The sequence below is a fragment of the Vipera ursinii genome (genome assembly GCF_947247035.1).
Source record: "Vipera ursinii genome assembly, chromosome: 1".
Taxonomy (NCBI): domain Eukaryota; kingdom Metazoa; phylum Chordata; class Lepidosauria; order Squamata; family Viperidae; genus Vipera; species Vipera ursinii.
Window position 1 is genome coordinate 218,345,212 of NC_139512.1, and position 15,095 is coordinate 218,360,306.

At 36.1% G+C, this 15,095-nt stretch overlaps 1 protein-coding gene across 2 annotated transcripts in view; it reads left to right on the plus strand.

The window, feature by feature from the left end:
- The window catches only part of KIDINS220 (kinase D interacting substrate 220), a 72,049-nt gene that overhangs the window by 7,450 nt on the left and 49,504 nt on the right, over positions 1 to 15,095 (plus strand). For both annotated transcript variants that reach the window (XM_083349186.1, XM_083349187.1), the window contains exons 2-12: positions 1,082 to 1,221; positions 3,119 to 3,217; positions 3,951 to 4,049; positions 5,773 to 5,871; positions 6,879 to 6,980; positions 7,898 to 7,996; positions 8,845 to 9,042; positions 9,143 to 9,241; positions 11,166 to 11,264; positions 13,535 to 13,633; positions 14,107 to 14,284. In XM_083349186.1, coding sequence (XP_083205312.1) covers positions 1,114 to 1,221; positions 3,119 to 3,217; positions 3,951 to 4,049; positions 5,773 to 5,871; positions 6,879 to 6,980; positions 7,898 to 7,996; positions 8,845 to 9,042; positions 9,143 to 9,241; positions 11,166 to 11,264; positions 13,535 to 13,633; positions 14,107 to 14,284 — 1,279 coding nt within the window. In that variant the 5' untranslated portion in view covers positions 1,082 to 1,113. The remainder of the gene's footprint in view (positions 1 to 1,081; positions 1,222 to 3,118; positions 3,218 to 3,950; positions 4,050 to 5,772; positions 5,872 to 6,878; positions 6,981 to 7,897; positions 7,997 to 8,844; positions 9,043 to 9,142; positions 9,242 to 11,165; positions 11,265 to 13,534; positions 13,634 to 14,106; positions 14,285 to 15,095) is intronic.

Consider the following 15,095-nt stretch of genomic DNA (forward strand, 5'->3'; position numbering starts at 1 on the left):
TCTAAGGAAACTAAGATAGTTATGACAAATTACAAAAGTATACATATGAATTTTTGCTTAGGTGTGGTTGTGGTCTTCATATTGTTTGTGCAAACTTGGGTAGATAAAGGAATAATTTGATCTCTTAGCCCTTATCTGTCCCATTTCTGGAAGTAAAAAGTTGGAAACCCACCCCTGCATTTCTGCTAGAGAGACTAGAGCAGACATGTCAAACACAAGGCCCGGGGGCCAGATCCGGCCCGCGAAGTGGTTTCATGTGGCCCGCGAAGCCATCCTGGAAACAGTGAGGGAACGGCCCCCACTGCCTTGGCCCTGGCCCAGAGACCCTCCTTCTGCCAGAGACCCTCAGGTCTGTCCCACTCCTGCCCAGGCCCCCATAGGCACCCTTGATACGAACGATGTAGAGCTGCCCACGCCCACCCAGTAGGCCATACACACTCTAGCCACGCCCACCCAGTAGGCCACACCCACCCATACCATACCCCCCCGGGCCCCTGAGGGCAACCGCAATGCTGATGCGGCCCTCAATGAAATTGAGTTTGACACCCCTGGACTAGAGGCAAACTCTTAAAAGCATGAGGGGATTGCACAACAGTTGTGGTATCCATAGGTTTATTTGTTATTTCAAATAGTAACAGAAGACCTCTGTTGTAACTTGTCATATTTTGAGAAAGGCCTTAGTTGAACTTTTTTTTTTGAAATACATATTATTTCTAAGTGTTCTCTTCTGGTGTATATTTTTGAGCTATGACAATCCAAAACACTGCAGTGCTGGTAAAATATTTATATATTTGGCATCAGATGCAAAATAAAGCTGTGGCATAAAGTAAGACATTTTAAAGAGAATTTGCTATTGTTGTATCAAACTAAATTACCAAATAAAAGTTTGAAATGTGCAGCACATTTTGTTTGTAATTCATTTCTTTTAATTATTTTTTTATTATGACACTAAAAAACTGAGTACCTTGAACATTATCTGTATATGGATATAACTGACATAAATTTTTCTAGTGATAGGCATGAAGTCATTTTGTTGTCTGCCCCTTTCAGTAACTGACACATTAAAATGATTCCTTTGTAGATAACTGGCATTGTGGAACCTAACTGCTAAGGATGGCTAATCTGGTGTCTCAGAGTTTGGTGACTTACGTGGAAGAAGAAAATGTTCCAGCTGTGAAAGCATTTCTTGAAAAGTGCAAAGATGTGGATGAGAGGGACGAGGTATGATAAACTGTGAAGTAAACACTTTGAAAACTATCCAGAACAAATACTTCAAAACTTGTGGGAGCATGGCGTCTCTCTGATGTTCATTCTGTTTGCCATTTTAGAGCAATTAATTTGTGATCTTTAAATGTGGGATGTTGACATGGTCAGATTACTTTTTTGCTAGTCTGTAGCTTATCCCCTTTGCCAGTCTCTGCAGAGGCAGGGAATCTTAGGTGCCTTATTAAAGATAATTCTACCACAAGACTAGCCTGGAATCTCCAAGCAGTCCCTTTGTGTTAGTTAATCCTGGTCTCTTGCTTGGTTTACTGAGGAGTCAATAGATGAAAAAGAGACTTAGAGTGCTGGTAACTCACATTTGCTGTTACTTGGACTTCATTTGGGAAGATTTACGTAAGATAGTTGGGATAACTTCCTGCAGTGAAATCAGGTTTATGTTTCAGCTTGTATACTCTAAGAATATATGCAGGATTCTCAGTACTATGAATACTGGTAGTCTTCGACTTTCAACCACAATTCTGATCAGGACATCTGTTAAGTGAGGTAGTCACTAAATGAGTCATACTCAACTTTACAACCTTTTCGCTGTGGTTAATGAATCACCACAGTCAATAAGGGAGTCATGTATTTGTTAAGTGAATTTGGCTTTCCCCACCGACTTTGCTAATGTGTTTGCTGATGTACAAGAGCCATCTTAGCAGAATTATACCAATGACACTGCCTTGATGCCCGCTTGCTTCTAGGTCCAATTCAGAGTGTTAGGTATGACCTATAAAACCCTACATGGTCTGGGTCAAAGTTACCTTTGATTATCTGATCTATATACAGTAATATCTGCCCTGTGTAATTGGCCAAGGAAGGGGTAATTTATACCTCTGCCTTCAAAAATATGAAGAGGATGGGATGGGAGTGAGGAAGAAGCCACTCTTGTGTTATGGAACAAGTGTGACTGGTTCCCTCTCACCTATGAGCTTCAGAAAGAGACCAAGCTGTGTCATTGCTTCCTTGGGTTTGAATGCTTCTGTTGGCTTTCTTTCAGTTTTTGTTACTTTAATTCATGTTATAATTTTAATTTAATAAGTTGTTTTTGTTTGCTTGTACACTACTGTAAGCTGTCTGGAGTCTCTTGATATGATGGGTTAGAAATTATATATTTATGTTTTTAAGGCTTTAATGTAAAGGGATTAATGTTTAAATTATGAAACATTTAACAAGGATTTTTTACAACCAACAAATAGTTGCTGCCCTGTTCTATAAGATGAAATAGAATTTCAAAACAGAATCCTAGGATTCACTGATATGACCTTTTTACAAGATGTTGTTTTGTCTAAACTTGTTTCTGTTAATGCTTTTATTGAACTCAGATAACAGACAGTCCTCACTTAATAACCACTTATTTGGCAAATATTTGAAGTCACAGTGGCTCTGGAAAAATGATTTATGTCCAGTCTTCATACTTATTAACTGTTGTGATGTCCCTGCAGTCATATAATCACAATTTAGGCGCTTAGCAATCATTGTGCAACATCGTGTGGTCATATGTTCACCATTTGTGACCTTCCCAGCCGGCCTCCGACAAGCAAAGTCAGTGATGAATCCAGCAGGAGGTTGTAAGTCACGATCACCTGATCTCTCGCTTAACAGCCACAACCAGGCCTGCTGGATCTGCCATTGTAAGTGAGTGCAGTCATCAGATGTTTGGCTTAACTTTGCTTAGTGACAAAGTTGCTGGTTCCAATTGGGGTTATTAAATGAGGAATACCTCATTTGTGGTTTTTTGAGTACTGTTTTAGGAGATATGCTCCAATGTCTAATACTACATGGCATTCTGCTATAAGAATTATTACATATCCTCTTAATTAGCTTAAGTATGGCTTTTTTTGTATGATTGCAGAATGGTCAGACTCCTTTAATGCTAGCTGCAGAGCAGGGCAATTTAGAAATTGTCCAAGAACTGATAAAGAAAGGCGCCAATTGTAACTTGGAAGATTCAGTAAGTACTAAGAAGCTTATCTTGCCTCATACTTTATTTCTCCTCCAGCACATTTAATTTGCTATCAGTCTGTTTGTATCTTGAAATCAGACCTGTGAACACACAATATACAGATAAAACTGTGCCATTCTATCTTACTAAGTATGATATCACGTCTGCGAATTGTTCATTGTTAAAGCTTAATAGTTTAAGGGAATTAATTCAGCTAGAACAATCTTGATTGGTGGCTTCTGCCTGTCCTGGGTCCCCTCAGTGAAGCAATGTCATCTGATGGGTCCTCAGAAGTGTGCCTTCTCTGTCATGGGCTTGGCCTTATGGAACAGCCTTGTCTTGGAGATATGGATGATTGCAACCCTGTTGCCCTTCAGAAAAAAACTTTTTTTCCTCAGGCATTGTGGCCAAGTTGTTAACGGAGCTGGCAGGCAGATGAATGCAAGTTTTACCTTTTTTTAGTCTTTATTTTTTATTGATTTTATAGTACTTTCTTTGATTGTTGTGAGCTGTCCAGAGTCATTGACAGGCAGAATACAAATTTAGTAATTATTATTAAGGCCTCAACATTACTTTTTTTTTTAAAGAAAAGCTGTATTGTGTTTTTATTTTGTTTACAGCTAGCTGAAAGTTCTTTCTAGTACATGAGCAGCTATATAAATTTAATAAATTAAACAAATATAAAAACCTGTTCTTAAGTACTTATAAAACTATGACATTTCCCTTCTTTGCCTTATTTTAGGATAACTGGACAGCTCTTATCTCTGCAGCTAAAGAGGGGCATACTGTTATTGTATCAGAACTCCTCGCATGCAATGTGAATATAGAACATCGAGACATGGTAGGTACATTTTTTACTTTCGTAATCACATCAAACAGTTACTTCCCCTGTATCTTCGTTAGATTTATATCCTGCACTCATGCAAACCTGCACCAAGCCTCCTTCCAGGCCTTCCCCCAACTCATGCCCTAGCCTTCTCAGTCCCTCCCCTGGCCTCCCCAACCCTCTGTAGCATTTGTATGCTTTTTACTGGATTCCTGTTGCTTTCAACTGAATGTGCATAAGGTTACTATGACAGCTGGGATTGTCACTGCTAAGTGATGCCCTCATGACATTGCACTTTCCAACTGCTAATGATGGCAGTCCCGGTCTTGAGAATTACCTCTATGCTATTTAAGGTAGGGGTAAGGGTTCCCCGCACATGCGTGGTAGTCATTTCCAACTCTAGGGGCCGGTGCTCATCTCCGTTTCAAAGCCAAAGAGGACGAGGACGTCTCCGTGGTCATGTGGCCGGCATGACTAGACGCCAAAGGCGCACGGAACGCTGTTACCTTCCCACCGTAGTAGTCCCTATTTTTCTACTTGCATTTTTATGTACTTTCGAACTGCTAGGTTGGCAGAAGCTGGGACGAGTAACAGGCGCTCATTCTGTTACGCAGCACTCGGGATTCGACCCGCCAAACTGCCGACCTTCTGATTGACAAGCTCAGCGTCCTAACCCACTGAGCCACTGCATCACTTCTGTGCTATTTAGCTCTTTTTAATTATGATGTTAGAACTGATTTTGAGTATGTTATAAATAGTGTTTGGTTATTGTCTTTCTTGGAGAGTAATGCCAGAAATTCATATAGATGTTTTACATAATAGAATGCATTAGATCGAAAAAAATAATAGAATGCAAGTCTGATATAAAAAGTGGTTTATTTAAAAATTGGGAACATTTTAAATGTATAAATGATCCTAGAAGTAGTCGCTTTTGAGTAAGGGAACTTTAAAGGAAATTTAAAAATGCACTGTCCATCAGTACCGTAACTGTTCAGTGAATAACCCCATCAAAAAGGTAATATTTACAGTACTACTTAGTGTTATAAGCTGCCTAGAATTCTATTGTGAGATGGGCAGATTTTATATAAATAACACTTATACTTTTTGCATTTCTCTTTCTTTTGCCTTATTACATGCATTTCCTTTCTCTCTTGTTTACTATGAGTGTGTGTAAAAAAAATCAGCATGTAGAAAGGGCTAAGCTTGATTGAGTGGAAGTTGTGTGTGTGTGCGTACATTTTTTTAAATCCCATTTATATCCCGCCCTTCTCTAAAGACTCAGGGCGGCTTACAGTCTAAAGCACAAATCAATGTGCTTAGCAATAGCCTTCATTCCATGTATATGTCTGCTTATTAGGGCTTTCCCCCCCCCAAGTGGCATTATTACAAAGTCAGCTTATTGCCCGCAACAATCTGGGTCCTCATTTTACCTACCTCGGAAGGATGGAAGGCTGAGTCAACCTTGAGCATGTTTATATGTGGAGTTGTATTTATTATATAGATATCACAAGTGCAGGTAATGCTCTGTACTTCAGATGAAATGGATCCCAAATCTTACATGCTAAGACATTTATTAATCTTTAAGGTCCTTAGATTTTGTTTTCGTTGCAACACAACACTTTTTGTGTTCCCTTGGAAATGAATATATATTGGCGTCTTGAAGATTAATTCAGCAATTATGTAGCTTAGTTCTTTGTTTAATTGTAGGAACATTATGATTTTCTGTTATGGTTTTTAGGGAGGATGGACAGCCCTTATGTGGGCATGCTACAAAGGTTGTACTGAAGTAGCTGAACTGCTTCTTGAAAGAGGAGCAAATCCAAACATCACTGGCATAGTAAGTTTTCTTTTTCCCTTTTTGCACTCAAATATTAACATTATATCAGTTTAGATTTGGAATTATCTTAAATAATATTATTTAGATAATTATAGAATGTGAAGTTGAAATTCTGTTGGCTATTAGTCTAGCATTAGTCCTTTTTAGTTGGTGTAAAATTGATATTACCCTCTAAATGACTATAGGTAGTCCTTGTTTAATGACTACAACTGGGACTGGCAACTCGATCATTAAGCAAAGTGATTGCTAAGTGAAATTGCAACTGTGCTTATGATCTTGCTTCAGTTTTCCTTTGCTTTACAGGCCTGTAAAGGTTGAAAATACAAGGATTGGTCATAAAGTTCCTTTTCCTCACCATTGTAAACATGAATGATTGCTAATTGAGGCAGTTGTTAACGAGGACTATTGTAATGCTTTTAAAAATGTCTCATTGCACTTTAAAACAATAATTTTAATTTAACATTATATAACTAGTTACCTGGAGAATTAATTCAAGATAATAGAAATTACCGATAAAAGTGAATATTGGTACATGGTGGTATTTGGGTAATGAAATGTTTGTAAGAAAACAACCAAGTTTAGAAAGCACCGAAGACCCCTCATAATAAAAATTGTCAATCATATAAAAAAGGCACACTCTGCCATGTTTTGCTGCTTTCAACAACATTAAAAGGAATGTTGATTATGCAGAAGAGAACTTGCTTCCATGCTCAGGAGTTCTTGTTCCATGTAGACTGTTAACTGTATTTTGTAGCTGTGCTTGAAAAACTTGTACAAATTAAATTCTGTCAATAGAGATAGAATATTGTTATTTAATTGCTATTGTTGATGAAAATATATTTCTATACTTTTTTTCTAATATCAGCTATCATGATTAGGTGAACTTTTGTTAAGAAAAAATCGCTTTATTTTTCATTTTATTTCTAATATACTGGATTGATTCATACCTGATAACGGGTGAGCTGATAACATTTTATTCTTACCGTTTTCAATTGTTTTTCTTTAAGCAATATAGTGTGTATCCAATAATTTGGGCAGCAGGTCGGGGCCATTCTCGTATAGTTCAACTGTTGCTGCACCACGGAGGTAAAGTCAACTGCTCTGACAAGGTAAAATGAAAGCATTTGCTTAAGGCTGGAACTTAATTTTGTTAAAAAGTGAAAATTACCGTGCATTAAATTTTTGTACCTTGAACTATCAGTTCACCTATTAATAATTAATGGTAAAGTTATATTTAAAAATGTTTACTGTGAATCATTGAATAAAACGTCAAACACTTCATTTTTTACCATGAACCAGTGGAGTACAGTATATTTTACAATTTAAAATATGGAACCATTTTTAAATTCTTTACAGAACACTGTGAACTATTTGTGTATATAAACATTTATTAGAGTGATATTATTTGGTTTAAGCTAATCTAAATGCCAGTGGGTTTTGTCCTCTAGGTGTATTTCATTATTTTTTTAGCCGTTTAAGAATATTTAATTAGCTGTGATATAAAGCATTTTGGCAACTTTTGAAAAATCCTAGATTCATTCTTTCTTTCTTTCTTTCTTTCTTTCTTTCTTTCTTTCTTTCTTTCTTTCTTTCTTTCTTCTCTCTCTCTCTCTCTCTCTCTCTCTCTCTCTCTCTCTCTCTCTCTCTCTCTCTCGTATTCTGGCCCTCCACATCTATCTATCTATCTATCTATCTATCTATCTATCTATCTATCTATCTATCTATCTATCTATCTATCTATCTATCTAATATATAGGTATATACTATCTCTACAGTGCTTGAGTGTCAGATTTGCAGTTCTTTTAGCTTATAAACATTTTGGTACTAATGAGATTGCATGCTACATTTTTACATCATGTAAAGATTTTTAATCTTCCTCCTAAAATCCTGCTCTTAATAGCAATATCTCATCTCTGCCCGCTCACCTGTTATAATTTTTTTGATATTTGTCATCTCTATTTGAAGCAGCTTTTAGCAATCAAACTATAGTTTTCAGAGGTATAAAATGCGTATTTTTTTCTACCAGTATGGTACTACACCATTGATATGGGCAGCAAGAAAAGGACATCTGGACTGTGTAAAGTATTTGTTGCAGATGGGAGCAGATGTAGATCAGGAAGGAGCTGTGAGTATAACTTTTATTTTTAAAAAATACCAGTTAAAATATATTTCTAAACAAAAGCAACACATTTATTAATTGTATTAAGTTTATAAGTTTCCTCAGTTATCCAAGGGAATCTAGACATCATGCAACACACCAGGGAAGTAAATACCAAGAACTGAGTAGTGGAGGCTTTGCTGTCCATGTCAAACACAGGCTCATAGCACTCTGCGTATAAGGAAACATGCTGTCTCAGTTCTGCTGAAAGATCAGCTGCTTTTGCTTTCTCTATGCCCAACATACAGTAAATTAGGTTTTTTCTATTTTTTCTATTTTTTGTTTTCTGCACCTTCTATTTTCTTTTTTTCTTTTTGCTTTGCATTAGTTTTTATTATAATTTTTAATATAATTAGTAATTTTAAAAATGGAGAGGGAAAGAAGTCTAAAAAATCCCTAGGTGCTCCCAGCAATGGAAGCATTTTAAAAAAAAGACTAGCTTCTGGGGCAAGGGATGATGGAAAGGAGGGAGATGAGATGGAGAGAGGAACAAGCCCCCAGACCCTTGATCCCATTTGCTAGTTATTGATACAATAATATCTTCTCCCAGCTGGAGATTTTAAAAAATGAGAGAGAAAGAGAGAAAATCTTATAACACACTGGGTAAATTTTTGAAGGAGAAAGATAATCTTACTGGCAATAATACAGATGAGAAGTGTGGAATTTCTTGTTATTGCTACCTCATCAAAATGAAGCATTTGGGAAAAAACCAGTAGGAAAATATCCAGTACATTTACATTTTGTATTGAAGAAATGAATACATTAAAAGAAAATCTATTGATTCATGCTAGTAAGTGTATTTTATTCCCTCACAGAATTCTATGACTGCTCTTATTGTAGCAGTAAAAGGTGGCTTTACAGATTCAGTGAAAGAAATCCTGAAAAGAAATCCAAATGTGAACTTAACAGATAAAGATGGAAATACAGCTTTGATGATTGCTTCAAAGGAGGGACACATAGAAATTGTGCAGGATCTCCTAGATGCAGGAACTTACGTGAATATTCCTGATCGAGTGAGTACGCCTTTGCGTTGCGTAGAAGTGTTGCCTTATTTACGTGTGCTACGACACATTGAAAGTTAATTTGGGAATATCTGTTGTATGCCAATTTCAGAGTGGAGATACCGTGCTGATTGGGGCTGTCAGAGGTGGTCACGTTGAAATTGTGAGAGCATTGCTTCATAAATACGCTGATATAGACATTAGAGGTCAGGTAAGTAATTCTCTGTTTAGTTATATGCTTCTGAATGTGCCATTTGGAGAATGCAGAAGCATCCCTTGTAGATAGGAGACATATTCTCAGATGATACTGAAATTCTGGGGAAAAAATACTCATAGCAAATCCCAATGTTTGACTCTTGCAAGTATATTTCTTAAAGCTTACTGCAGATTGTTTCTACATTAGAATGTAGAACAGATAGTTTCATCATTTATCTACAGTGTACAGGGTGGTCCTCGACTTACAACCATTAATTTAGTGACTAAAACTACAATGGCACTGAAAAAAATGACTTACAGCTGGTCCTCACACTTAAACTGTCGCAGCACTTCCATGGTCACACAATCAAATTTAATAATAATAATAATAATAATAATAATAATAATAATAATAATAATAATAATAATAATTATTATTATTATTATTATTATTATTATTATTATTATTATTATTTTATTTATATACCGCCCTTCTCCCGAAGGACTCAGGGCGGTGAACAGGGCAGACATATAAAAAATACAAAAATACAAAAGTTAAAAAGAATTAAACATATGCCCAGGCTAAAAACAGTAAATACTTATATTAAAATGACAAAAACCCAACCCGTCCCCCATCAGGCCAAGCCGGCTTGTTCAAATAAATGTGTCTTCAGATCGCGACGGAAGGAGCGAAGGTCGGGCGCCATCCGGAGCTCAACCGGCAACCGATTCCATAGCTCCGGGGTGCCCACAGAGAAGGACCTCCCACTGGGGGCCACCAACCGACATTCTCTGATCGGTGGCACCCTGAGGAGGCCCTCTCTGTGGGAGCGCACAGGGCGGAGGGAAGTTGATGCCGGCAGCAGGTGCTCCCTAAGGTACTCCGGACCCATGCCATGTAGGGCCTTAAACATCATTACCAGTACCTTGAATCTCACCCGGAAGACAACTGGTAACCAATGCAGCTCACGGAGCAGAGGTGTAACATGGGAGTATCGGGAGACTCCCAACACAACTCTCGCGGCTGCATTCTGTACCAGTTGGAGCCTCCGAGTGGTTCAGATACTTCGCAACTGGCATGTATTTATGATGGTTGTAGTGTCCCAGGGCTATATGATTACTTTTTGCTTCATTCCCAGCTGGCTTCTGACAAGCGAAGTCAATTGGGTAAGCCAGATTTGCTTAATGACCATGTGATTCACAATTGCAGTGATTCACTTAACAACTATGGTAAAAAAGGTCATAAAATTAGCCACAACTAACTTAACTGCCTTGCTTAGCAACAGAAATTATGATCTCAATTGTGTCATAAATTGAGGACTACCTGCAGTTGTTTTGACACTTAGCTACTGCTGCGTGCTAAAGGTAGTCCTCGACTTATAACTGTTCATTTACTGACCATTCAAAGTTGCAACAGCACTGAAAAAAGTGACGTGACCATTTTTCACACTTACACCATTTTAGAATCCCTATAGTGACATGATCAATATTCAGATGCTTGGAAAATGGTTCATATTTATGACACTTGCAGTGTCCCAGGGTCATGTGATCATCTTTTGCTACCTTCTGACAAGCAAAGTCAATGGAAAAACCAGATTTTAACAACTGCAGCAAGAAAGGTTGTAGAATGGGGCAAAATTCATTTAACAGATGCCTTGCTTAGCAACAAGCTAAATTGGGCTAAATTGTGGTTGTAAATTGAGGACTACCTGTATTTACATCATTGTATGTGAACAATAAGAGCATGCAATTTATTTTAATCAAGTATGGGTATATGATAAACTTATTGCTTAAATATAACAATAAGTATATGTATAGTAATAACAATATTCTAATTTTTAGGCAGACTACTTACAACAATACACATATAAGGTGCATTTGGCTTATGAAGTTAATACAGCTGACTTTTAAAATGTTAATCATATGTTATTCATTTATAGGATAATAAAACAGCTTTATATTGGGCTGTTGAAAAGGGAAATGCTACCATGGTAAGAGATATTTTGCAGTGTAATCCAGACACTGAAATATGTACAAAGGTAAGTATATAATTCATGGTTTCTAAGCCTGAAAAAGCTTTATAATGGATGATTTTGGTCTATAATGTTATTGTTTTTGTTTTTACTAATAAATTTATTTAAACTTTATTTAATAATAAACGTGAACCTTATTTAATAACATTTCTGTTTTAATAGCAATAACCTGCACTGATTTTCTTAGAAGTGTGATATGTATTTATTAAATATATATATACCAGTAACAGTAAAATAAAATGTATTTATTCTTGTGATTGCAGGCATTTAGACTTAACTATGAAAACTATGCCAGTTCAGTGTGACTCCCACCTTGGGAGCTATTAGTCAGGTCTACTAGGGTTTGGGATAGAATGATGGATTTTATGGTTTATATGTTGTTTTGATATGATTTCTTGTCCTCTGTGATTTTTTTTTATTAATTGTAGGCCTCCCAGTGTTGGCCTATAAATTAATTGGGAAGGATATAGTGATGATAGTATTTGGATAAAATGCAGTCAGTGATCCAATAATATCAGTTAGACTTTAATATGGCAGTTTTTCTTGATTCATGAATCCACTGATGCAGAGGAAGAGGAGATTGACGAGTTTTATGGTCAAGTTCAGTTTGAAATAAACAGAACATACAAGTAAGATATGTTGCTTGTGATTGGAGAATGGTATGTCGAAAGAGAAGCTGCAAAATAGATGGGAATGGAAGAACTTGGTTATAAGTTCCAAGTCAAGTTAAAGCAAAATAAATAAATAAAAGTAATAAAAAGCAGCTAAACAGATTCCACAACGTGATCCTGAGTGCATACTCAGCATTTTTAGGGAGAACAACAGAAATTGCTTTGAAGTCCAGAAATCACAGTGAATTTCATTGATGGAAAATGAAGGAAACTGGAATAAAATCACGTAATTTATTGAGGATTGTAGAGGGCAAGATTGTCTGAGCAGATTAAAAGGATCTTCTCTCTTCCTTCTTGACCCTCCCTATTGTGAGGATGGTCCAACTGCCAATCAGACAGAAGTGTTGGGCAAAGAAAAGGAGGGAAAAGAAGATGGCTACCTGAGAGCTCTGCAGCCACATGCCTCATGAAGGCTAAATAAACAGAAACACAAAAAAAGCAAACTAAAAGCTAGGTAGCCCTGATGAGAAGAGGCACCAGGAAATGAGGCAGCAGCTGAGAAAACTGAGGAGAGAGGTGTTTATTTCCTTCCCTCAGACTGGTGAGAGATAAAAGTTCTTGGAGCCATTTTGCTCAGATAGAGCAAAGATTTGAAAGAGAAAAATAAAGAAGCCCAGCAAAGAACAAATAAGAAAAAAAATGAAGAAAAAGAAAAGACTTTGCCAGGACAGAAATAGAAAACAGAAAATAAAAAAAGATAAAAGATAAACTGTAGAAAAAGATGGATAATTCTATAGAGTGTGACATAGAGATATATGAGGGGATTAAGATAACAGAAATATAGAAGGTAGTAATCAAAAATTGTATTAGAGATACAGAACAGAAATGAAAATATAGTGAAGTTGAATTTTAAAGAAAGTGTAGGCAGAGCTTATAGATAATAATAAAAATAGAAAATTTTATTGAGCACAGAATTTTATAGACAATGATTTTTCTTGTAATACTTTGTGGAAGCAGGATTTAAAGAGTGATATTTTTAAACTAAAAAATTACAGAAAAAAATGGATCATTGAACATGTCTAGGAATGTCATTCACAGTTCAAATGACAGGATCAAATTATCATAGTTTGCATACATTAATAATAACAATAATAATAATAAGTTGGAAGGGACCTTGGAGGTCATCTAGTCCAACCCCCTGCTAAGGCAGGAAACCCTATACCATTTCAGACAAATGGCATTATGTGAAGACTAACTCATAATTCTGGGAAAGATAGAGGATAAGAGAATGATCAGAAGTAAAGTAGATGGGTTCAATTACAGTGGCATGGGTGTACTATTGGATGATTTGAAGGGGCACTTTGGGGATACTCTTAAGTGGTTACTAAGAGTTGACACCAACTTGATGACACATAATCAAATTAACCAAGAATTAATTTCAGCTGGTTTGTACACTTGCAGTGATTAAAACATACGTAGTTCAACAGTTGTTGATATAATTAAAAGCTAGTAAAATAATGTGGCTAAATTATAATACATTTCAAAACTTTTTGTTGGAAAAGGCTTTTGTCATGAAACATAATTTGGCTTTTAAAAAATATTTATGCTAAATGTTCTTTATCTGTTCTTCAACTGTTTGCTAGCTCTTTCTCTTTTAACTTTTAGGATGGTGAAACACCTCTTATAAAGGCAACCAAAATGAGAAATATTGAAATAGTTGAGCTTCTACTGGACAAAGGTGCAAAAGTTTCTGCTGTAGATAAGGTAAAGTCTAATTGCTGAGCAATGTGAAAAGTTAAAAGTAAAATAGTGGTGGAGGGCTGACCCTCAATACTTTTAATGAAGGGAAAAAAGTGATCTGCTTAAAAAATGACTTTGTAAACTTTTCTCATTTGGTAAGAATATAACAATGTGAGAAAACAAATCATTTAAAGAAAATAAGTTACATTACTTTTGTAAGGAATAAAGGAATGGGAGAAGCATAACTTGAGCTTTTGAATATGAGCTATGGAAGTAAAGCTATAGAAAGAAATCCAGATTCAAGAAAAAATTATGATTGGCGTGTGCATGGACGACGCTTTTCAGGAACACTTTAACAAAATAGCTGTAGAAAAGATGCAGTTGCTATAAGATACTCTTGACAGGTATACACTGTGCTCCAAGTGGCATTTTGTCTTTAAATCTCTTTATAGCTCTCATATGCTTCTGCATCTATTAACTTACAACAACTCTTACAGAAAGGAGACACTCCACTTCATATTGCTATTCGTGGCAGGAGCCGTAGGCTTGCAGAATTGCTTTTACGAAATCCTAAAGATGGCAGGCTACTTTATAGGCCTAATAAAGCTGGTGAAACCCCTTACAACATTGATTGCAGCCATCAGAAAAGTATTTTAACTCAAATCTTTGGTGCTAGTAAGTATTAAGGATTTTTTAAAATATAAATATTTCTGATACTTTGGAATATATGTTTCTGGAATGCCAAAAAAAACACCATTTAACGATTAAATATGCAAAAATGTCAGCCCAGCAGTAGCTATTTTTTTAGTGTAATGATAAATGCTGTTTAAAAATATATTAAAATAGTCTAGCCTCTTCCTGCTCTTGTTCATATCTTTCTTCTTATACGTGTTGGAGAATTTTAAACAGGTTTTAATCTGCTTTTTAAATTAAAAATACATGGCATGTTGCCTGGACTTAAAATTGTGTTTAATGTCTATCAGTACAGTTTATAGATACAGAAGTAGTTTGGATTTACAAAGTACTTTTCTGATTTCAATCCAATCCATACTTTGTAGATCCAAACAGTAGTTTATACATCCAAAAGTCTACAAACTCTTCCAGGCTTCTTGGATGGAGGAAGCCAAAATCATTCCTATCATGCTAAACCAATTTAAAATCAAAGAAATATTAATTTAGCTTTGTTTAGACATGCTAGCTTTTTAGTTTGGTTTCTAAAAATCTGTGTCTGTAATGTCATTTGTTATTATTGCATTTATATGACCACCCATTACACACAAGGCAACTCTGGGTGGTGTATGTATGACATTATGAATTTTGCTCCATGATTTAAATAGCAAGAAAGTTTTCTGTATTCTGGCACTCCAGCTTTGGAATGTCTTTCTCTTGGAAACTAGATTAGTTCCGATATTTTCTACCTTTTAGCACCAAGTAAAAACCTGACTACTAAGAGAGGATTCAGTAGCCATAGGTTGAATAGACAGGT